This window comes from Quercus lobata, chromosome 5 (assembly GCF_001633185.2).
Source record: "Quercus lobata isolate SW786 chromosome 5, ValleyOak3.0 Primary Assembly, whole genome shotgun sequence".
Classification (NCBI taxonomy): domain Eukaryota; kingdom Viridiplantae; phylum Streptophyta; class Magnoliopsida; order Fagales; family Fagaceae; genus Quercus; species Quercus lobata.
In genome coordinates, this window is record NC_044908.1 from 26,950,483 (window position 1) to 26,959,767 (window position 9,285).

The 9,285-nt window shown below is 37.9% G+C and overlaps 2 protein-coding genes across 2 annotated transcripts; one reads left to right on the forward strand and one right to left on the reverse strand.

Annotated features, from left to right (window-relative positions):
• Nucleotides 1–353: 353 nt before the first annotated feature.
• LOC115992900 (trichohyalin) lies at nucleotides 354–3,813 on the forward strand. The gene is made up of 7 exons (XM_031117143.1): nucleotides 354–606; nucleotides 1,117–1,232; nucleotides 1,334–1,452; nucleotides 1,558–1,720; nucleotides 1,810–2,036; nucleotides 2,128–2,449; nucleotides 2,532–3,813. The coding sequence occupies exons 1-7, from the start codon at nucleotides 448–450 to the stop codon at nucleotides 3,601–3,603; spliced, it is 2,178 nt and encodes a 725-aa protein (XP_030973003.1). The 5' UTR covers nucleotides 354–447; the 3' UTR covers nucleotides 3,604–3,813.
• A 1,777-nt stretch (nucleotides 3,814–5,590) lies between these two features.
• Nucleotides 5,591–8,886, reverse strand: LOC115993153 (pentatricopeptide repeat-containing protein At1g15510, chloroplastic). The gene has a single exon (XM_031117440.1). It carries the CDS (start codon nucleotides 8,733–8,735, stop codon nucleotides 6,093–6,095), a length of 2,643 nt encoding a protein of 880 aa, XP_030973300.1. The 5' UTR covers nucleotides 8,736–8,886; the 3' UTR covers nucleotides 5,591–6,092.
• Between the last annotated feature and the right edge of the window lie 399 nt (nucleotides 8,887–9,285).

Consider the following 9,285-nt stretch of genomic DNA (forward strand, 5'->3'; position numbering starts at 1 on the left):
GCCCTAATTTTAATGTCTTAGTTTTACTCTTATTTATTTTTATATATATATCCTTTTTTTTTAATAAAAACCCTAATTTTAATGTCTTCTTTTCTTTTCTTTTCTTTTTTTTTTTTTTCTTTTTTTAAGAAGATTATATATACCTTATCTTAAGAAAAAGTTTAGAGAATATTTTCGTCCAAAAAATTTAAAGTGGAGATGAGACAATTTAATAAGATGATTGATTGAACGTGATGGCCCACCCTATCTAGCCGTTGCACCCACTACCACCGTTTTGCCAACGTGGCACTTAAAATTTGAAACGACTAGCATTTAAAATCCAAATTCGACCGTTACTTCTTACTCATACTCAAACCTCAGCCAAAAAAAAAAAAAAAAAAAAAACACACATACTCCACAGAAGAAGGAGAAGGAAAAATCTCAATCACCGAGCAAGAAACAATAACAATGGCTTTTGAGTGTGCATTCACAGAAGAAGAAATGGCTGTCAACGACAGCGTGGGGTACCCGAAAGCCTACGCGAAACTCTGCCGTGACCGCCGTGTTAGTCCCTACCGCCATGGCCCTCCTTTCACTTTCACACCTTACAGTCTGGAGGAAGATGAGGTAAACAAAACTGTACCCTTTATAGCCCTCTGGTTGGTTTCCGAGAAAACATAGGAAAATGAAAAATAAAAGTGGAGGAAATTGAATTCTGGGTTTTTTATTGTTTGCATCTTGGTTTCCGGAAAAGTAGGGAAAACTAAGCATAAGCAAGCCAATAGAGTTCTTAATGCTAAAATTTTTTATAATTATATGTAAAAATACAGAGAAGTTAACGGGGATTCTAGGTTCCCTATGGTTGTCACAAGAAATGTGAGAGTAATTTATCAGATTTTTAGATCTGGATATGAGATAATTATAATTCACTAAAAATTCAAACTTTTGAGGTCAGTAATATTAAATCAATTATGGGTTTCGCATGAATTAAAGAATTTTGGATCAGAATCATTCAACGAATAGTATCAGGGTATAGAATGTTGAATGAATTTTGGGTTTTGCATGAAGCTCGGTTTGCTTTTTCCCCTCAAATCTTATTTTGTGCTGTTTTTTGTGATATCTTTCTGGGGTTTTTAGGCTTTGAGAGTAAGGGATTTAGATCAGATGTTCCCAATTATCGATCCAAAAGCTAAACCAACTGTCAAGCCCAAGATTTTTGTCAGTCTCTTGTGGAAGCAGCTCAACCACCTTGGGTAACCACTTTAAATTTTGCTCCATAACTTTCAGATGTGAACAAATTTGCAAAAAATCAATCTTGGGGCCTCTGATATTTATAATTTTTCTTCAATTTTAGGAATGCTGGCTTTGATCCTGCTGTCATTCGAGTCGATCCATATGGCAATGTTCTCTACTATCATGCTGATTCGGCTTCTCCTCTTGCTTGGGATATTGATCATTGGTTTCCTTGCTCAAGTATATAATTGATTACTCTCTCTCTCTCTCTCTCTCTCTCTCTCTCTCACACACACACACACACTCACTCACTCAAATTCATTGGTCTTTTTGCTGGAAATGCAGGGGGAGGGATAACTGTTCCAAGCAATCTGAGAATATTGCAGTGGCAAGTCTGCAAGAAGAAGCATAATAAGCTGGAATTTTTAGTCCCATGGTGGGAATTTCAACTGGGTATCTCTGTAAATCAGTTCTTGTCCTTTTTTGCCTCTAGAAACTCAGATTTCAGGTGGGTCTGTTTCATTATCTTCCTTTTTATGCATTTCTATCCAAAATAACAAAGGTGGTTAATGATGTTTCTTGTTTTTAATTTTTTAGGCACAGAGCATTCTCATTTTTGTTCTTTGAAGGTGAAAATGAAGAATTGAATGCTTCCCAGACAGTGGATTCACATTTGTTTCCACAACATTTTATGGACTCCAAAGAGCAAGTTGGCCTTGCTCCCGCTGCAGTTGTTGTATCCAGAAGAGAATCTTATGACACATCATCGGTTTTGAAATCATTGGATTACAATAGGCCGCTAAGGCTACAGTCTCCTGCAATTTGTAAGTAAAAGAATGTCAAATTAGTGACTTTTATTTGTACTTGAAAAGCATTTCCGCACCTAACAAATCCATGTTAATTTGATTATGTTAGCTTCAAGGAAAATAAAGCCTAATGTCCTGAAAGAAAATGAGAATCCGGACTTTGTTACGAACCCCTACCAAGCAATTGTCATGGCTAGGGATTCCCTGAAACAAAGAGAAGAAACTGTAAAGATGCAGACAGAAATACAGAAACTAGATGATGAAGTAAATGAACTGAAGGAAAAGAATGAGGAGGAAAGGCTCACTATTCAAGACCTAGAATTGGTGCTTATAAAACGTAGGAGAAGGGCAGAAAAGTGCAGGCGACTAGCAGAGGCACAGCATTCATATAGGACTATGCTAGAGAAGATGATCAGAGATGCAATGCACCAGTAAGATTATTTGTATGAAATTTATTTGCTTTCAAATTCTCATAGATAGTTTACTGATAAGTTTCTGAACTGTTTATTGTAGGAGTGTCATTTATAAGGAACAGTTGAGACTGAACCAGGCTGCAAGTAATGCACTCATGGCAAGACTTGAAGCACAGAAAGCAATTTGCGATGCGTCAGAAAAAGAGCTTCACAGGAAATATAAACAAAGAGACGAGATTGAGAAGCAGATTAGGCCTGAGTTGGAGCACGCAAGGAAGAGATCAAGAATGGATGATACCTTATTAGAGGAGAGGGACAGTAAAACTGTCCTTTATCTTCCGGGAATCAAGCCAAGGACACCTTTACACAAAGAGCTGAGAGTGTTTCTAGAGGAGGAACAGAAGGCATCTCAAGCTGGTTTATCTTCTGGTGAAGAACAAAAGCACGAAGAAACTCAGGTGCAAGAGACCGAGGAGAATCCTGAGAAACATAACAGGTCCATTATTGCATTGGAGGATGAAACCCCACTAGAGGATAAACTTCAGAAACTTAACATTCAACTCACGGTTCCTCGAGAACCAGAAATAGAGGAAGATGAAGAGAGCAGGAAGCAGCGTGGCAAAGGGAATATAGAGAAATGGCTCCAAATGCTTTTAGAGAATACGCAAGAAGACTTGGACATTCAAAATGCAAATGAAAATGAAAAGAGTGGGACTGATGAAATAATCAGAAATCTGAATCTGAAATACCCACAGGAGGTAAAGATTTCCAAAAGTCCAGAACATGAAGAAGAGGTTCATGAGGCGAAGCAAATTGCTGCAGAGAAGGGGGGTGGTGTGAAAAGGATAGAAGAAATCATTGAGATAGAAGCCAGAAAAACACAGAAAGAAGAGAGTGGTATTGGTGAAGTATTTGGAAGTCGTAGTTTTGAAGGGAGGGAAAGAAAGGACCATAATGGAAAGGAAAGAAAGCTAGTCAGGTCTGAGAGTGCCAGGACCTTCCGGAGAATCCCATCTTCTCCATCTTTGATCTTGGGTATGAGAAAGGGAGTGGACTGCATAGGCAAGAAGCCTATGGTAAATGGTGATGATGATTTTGATGGCGAACAGGTTGGTGGAAACAGTTTCATCATGTCATCCATTAAGTCAATCAAGAAGGCAGTGAAAATATGAAACTCTCTCCTTGGCCTATGAATATGTATTGTCTTTTTGTTTGTTCTTTTTCTTTTTCTTGATTGTTTATTAAAAGAGTGTACTAGCAGTCGCTCCTCAAGCTGAATAATTGTGTGAAACTTAGGTATTCGATTGTTTTTAATGTGTATAACAATGGTTTTAAAAGATATATGTGATAACGACGGCTTGTTGTTCCCTCTCTATTCTGGTCAAGTACTGTGTAAACTTTTCAAAAGCATAAAACAGGTTTATAGTAAATTTTGGATTTTGTGTATTGCAATTTCCTAGCTGCTAGATTTTCCCCAAATGTTCTTTCCTGGAAGCATCAAGAAAATAAAAGAAACAAAATTATCCATGCTAAGAAGAATGACATCATACTCAAAAGAGATCATAAATAATAGGAGGAACATCCGGTTTAGAATGACTTTGGCGAAGAAAATTGCATAAATAAATCATATGTAATGTAGGTGGAATGGAATCCAAATATTTTACCCAAACAACAATGAAAAGTTTTAATCTACTAGTGCTTTCGTACATTTTTTTTAACGAATCAGTAAAAACTTTTGTTGCAAATTCGCAACACACAAAAAAATTTAATAATAATTAATAAATAAATTTTACACAAAAGCCCAAATAGGCTTAATCCCAACAGATAAGAGAATACAGGACTCTGCATCATACAGACCAAAAAAGCAGCACGGTCTACTTAATACAGCTGCAACACAGCCTAACATGACATATTACAATTCTTTGAGAGGGTAATTCCCCTTTCATACAATAGGACCCTCTTTAAAACAGAGTTCCCTGCCCATCTCTTTATCAAATAGGCACCCAGCAGAGAACAGAACAGTACCACTCTGTATCAAAACAGGCCAAAGCACATCAGCAACAGCCTGCCCTATACAGATGCATCACTACTTAGCATGACATATAACAAATCACAGAAGGGTTAATACCCCAATTAAAACATAACACTCTGTTGATTACAGTATCCCCTTTCCAGCTTTGGCTAGTGCTCTTGTATATCAGCTACACTAAGATTTTATCCATTCCGAGTATAGGACAAAAAATGGAAATAATTCAAGCCAAGAATAAGGTAGGTGATGAGGAATTTAAAAAAGAAGGTGCTGTGATGGGTGCATAATGGAGCCTTTCTATCAATGATCTTTCTTATTGCATTAGCAAGGGTTAGTAGTTGAAGTACTGCATACTCAAGAAAGCCAATAGACCTTGAATAGCCTATATGAAAGGACTTATTAAGAGGAGTTGACTAAAGTATCAGATCTTTATACACACACACACACACAGCACTTTCACTTTAAATAAATCTTATTAATTTGGCTAGTGCTCTTGTATATCAGCTACACTAGGATTTTATCCATTCGAGTATAGGAAAAAATGGGAATAATTCAAGCCAAGATTAAGGTAGGTGACGAGGAATTTAAAAAAGAGATGCTATGATGGGTGCATAACGGAGCCTTTTTATTGATGATCTTTCTTATTGCATAAGCAAGGGTTAGTAGTCAAAGTACTGCATACTCAAGAAAGCCAATAGACCTTGAATAGCCTATATGAAAGGACTTATTAAGAGGAGTTGAATAAAGTATCAGATCCATATATATACACACACACTCACAGAGCACTTTCACTTTAGATAAATCTTATTAATCTGGTCTACCCAGTCAAATCAACTCTCCTGCTTATGTATCCCGTGCTCGGTGTCATTGATCTGTCTGGTGGGAGAGATCCACCAATTCCTTTGTTTCAATGTGTTCTATCTTCTCCTCAGGTGTAGTCTCCATTCAATAAATGATTTCCTCCCTGGAGTGAAGGTCATCTGTCTGGTCTATATGAGAAACAACAGGTTTTGAACATCGTGAAGGAAAACATCTAAATAAACCATGTGTGCATTACAAGGAAGAGGCATGAAGGCGTGGAAAATCTATTCATTTTATTAAAAACAACAAAGAGAAGGTTCAATATTTTATAGCCTAACTTTCATAGGGATATACGATGACATGGATGTTACCCAGATGACAAAATTTGGAAAAAAGAATTATCTCAATATTATACCATATACATTAATATTTACAAAAGCATACACTGTACAGGAAAACCCTGGATGGGTTTTTGGGGACCATTTACTGGGAACTTAGATAAATCAAATCCAGAGGAAATAAAACCACAGTATACAACAACCCTCATTAAGAAAACAATGCCTTGAGTAGGAGGTGATTCTGATGTCTTTTTCCCATCCTGGAAAAGCATGTTCTTCTCTCTCTAAGTCCACCATCATACTTGAAAATGATCAAATTCCAAGCTTTTCTGCATGCAATTATCATGGTCAGTTCATTGCCAGGTTGCATTCTGCTTCTAAGTGCCATTCCGTAATCCATAAACCCATTAAACATTGTTGACTGCATATATGAACTTGTCATTCCTTTACTTTATCACTAGTCAACAAAAGGTTAGGAATTATTACAGCAGTATTACATATTAGACTTTCCCCAGTAGCCTACATCCCCACACGAACAGAGGCCATCCTTGAAATGGTGGAACTGTTGAGTATCCCTAACAGAAATCTCCCTGCGTACAACCTTAGTGATGAATTTTACAGTATTGTGACAACTTTGGCACATGAATAGATTCTTTGTCACCCATATAGGCATCCCTGGGGCAGTGTTAATGAGCGCATATGCAATGGCCAGTCTCTCACTGTGTCCACAAAAAATCTCAGCTTTTGAAGCTTCAACTTCATCCATAGAACTCTTTTCAGGCCCATTGAAACCAGCTGCCTTCATTTTCTCATAAAATCCCTCTAGAACTGCTTTTATTTCCATTATTTGAGGATGGAAATTATCACCACTAAGGAAAGCATGAACTTTTCCCTTTATTTCCACCCAACTGCACCCAGGATCCACAATGAGCCCTCTCTGTCTCATTGTCTTTCTGACTTTTGCAACTTCATCCCATTTTCCACTGTCAGCATAGAGATTACAAAGTAGAATATAATACCCAACACTTGTTGTATCCTTTTCAAAGATATGACGTGCGGCAAGTTCCCCAAGCTCAACTTGACGGAGGATCCTGCATGCATTTAACAAGGCTCCCCATATTGCCGGATCAGGTTCTATAGGCATCTTCAGTATAAACTCATGAGCATCCTCCAATTTCCCAGCACGGCCAAGCAAATCAACAACGCATGCATAATGCTTTCGGTTAGGGGTGATACAGTATTTATGTTGCATACTGTGAAAATACTCCAAACCTTCCGTCACCATACCAGATCTACTGCAAGCACACAATAGTGAAATAAATGTAATATCATCTGGATTTACGTTTGACCCCACCATTCTCTGGAATAGTTCCACAGCATGTGCTCCTTGCCCCCGCTCAGCATACCCCGTCAGCAGAATATTCCATGCTGCTACATCTTGTTTGTGTGTGTTAAATTGATTCCATGCAGGTCTCATTCTTCCACACCTCACATACATGTCCAAAAGTGCATTTGGTAAAAAACCGTCCAACCCTACTCCAGTCCTTAATGCATGGGCATGAATCTCCTTTCCACACATCAAAGCTCCTATTCTAGCACATGCAGATAAAACAGAAATTAATGTAACAGAATTTGGTTTTAAACTGAGTTTCATTTGCCGAAAGAAGATCAAAGCCTCAAAGCTCCGATTGTTGATCCGAAGCCCAAGCATGATTGAAGTCCAAGATATCACGTTCTTTTTAGGAATAGAGTGGAAAACATCTAAAGCTTTGTCAATGCATTTACACTTGGAATACATGTCAATCAGCGTGTTAGCAACTAAAACGTATGAGATGTGCCCTGTCCTGTTAGCAAGCTCATGAAGTTTAACACCCATATCCAAATGGCCTAAACAAGCACAAGCAGACAGAACACTGGATAGAGTGATCTCATCAGGAAGGACCCCCTCTAGCTCCATCAATTTGTAAGTTTCCAAAGCTTTAGCAGGCAGTTTGTTATTCTCATAAGCTGAAATCATGGCCGTCCATGACACCACATCTCTATATTCCATTCTAGAAAAAACTTTCTCCGCTTCATCCCAGTGCCCAACACTAGAGTACATCTGAATTAAAGAATTATACACTGAAACATCAGCCCCAAACTCTGTTCTGATCACATATCCATGAACTTGCCCCCCTAATCTCTCATCACCAAGAAGCTCACAAGCAGAGATCACACTAGTCATGGTCATCAAGTCTGGATTAACAGATAGTTCACGCATAGAGAAAAACAATCTTAATCCTTCCAAACACTCTCCATTCTCAAAATACCCCGAAATCATTGCATTCCATGATATCCTATCTCTCCTTGGCATTCTATCAAACACTAACCGTGCACTTTGGACATCACCACATTTCACATACATGGTAATCAATGCATTCACCACATCCACATCTGACTCAAACCCAAATCTTAACACATGCACATGAACCTCCCTTCCCCTAACCAAGTCCGGTACACCACCACAAGTCCTCAAAACACAAGGAAAAGTATACACATCAGGTTTAATACCAACCCACAACATCTTATGATACAAATCCAATGCCTCGTCAAAAAACCCTGCTTTTGCATACCCACCCACCAACACATTCCAAGAAAACACATCCCTCTCCTCCATCTTCCCAAACACATACCAAGCATTACCCAGATCACCAAACCTCACAAACATACTCAACAAAGCATTACCAAGCCTAACACTCAACCGTGAGTTTGAATTGGACACATAAGAGTACACTATAGTCCCCTCATCATATGCTCTCTTCCACTCACATAGCCTAAGCAGAGCAACATAAGCATCTTCCTCTACAAAAATTTGAAGCTCTTGCATTGAGTCTAAGTGATTTAGAGCTTTGTCTAAGTTCCCAGCAAGACATAGCTCACATATATCAGAGTTTGGGTTGTGGGTGGTGATAGAAGATGAGGATGAGGAAGTGTTGATGACTGAGAGTGAAAGTTCTTGTGTTTTTTTGAAGGAGAGGTGGTGGGTATGGAGGTTATGAGAGAGACTGAGGGCTTTGGGCTTGTGGGTTTGTGGAGTTTGGTGATGGGGATGGTCTGGGTGGAGAGAAATTGGAGAGGTTTTAGCAAAAGCAGCCATTTTTGGTTTTTGGAGGTGTAGAAGCAGAGCCAGAGCAATGAGAGCATGGTTTTTCAGGGGTTTTGGGTGAGGTTTAAGTTAACGGTAACCAAAGCTAATCTCTGGAAACTGCTTTTGTCATTTTCCAGGTTTTGGTCCCATTACTGTTGAGCTTCGTTCTAACCCATTATAATTTTCGCCTTATCCAAATGACTGTCGGACTAATTAGGCATCCATGTTTCTCTTTTTACTTTCCCTCGAGAAATTTTATTTCATGGTGCAATTTATAGTTTTACTCCATTATAGTTTTTTATATTTTTTTTAAAAAAATGGCTTAAAAAAAAATTATAGTCAGACTATACACAAATAAAATAAAATAAAAACAAAATTAAAATATCCATAACCATAGTAAATTTATGCACGCAAATCAATAAACAAATCTTAATATATTTTCTCTTTTTGAAAAATATATATTACAACTCATAATTAAGTATTTATTATTAGTTTTTAAATATATCCTCATGGCTCTCATTAGCATAACTTTATGCATAATGACAAACTAATTGGGTAT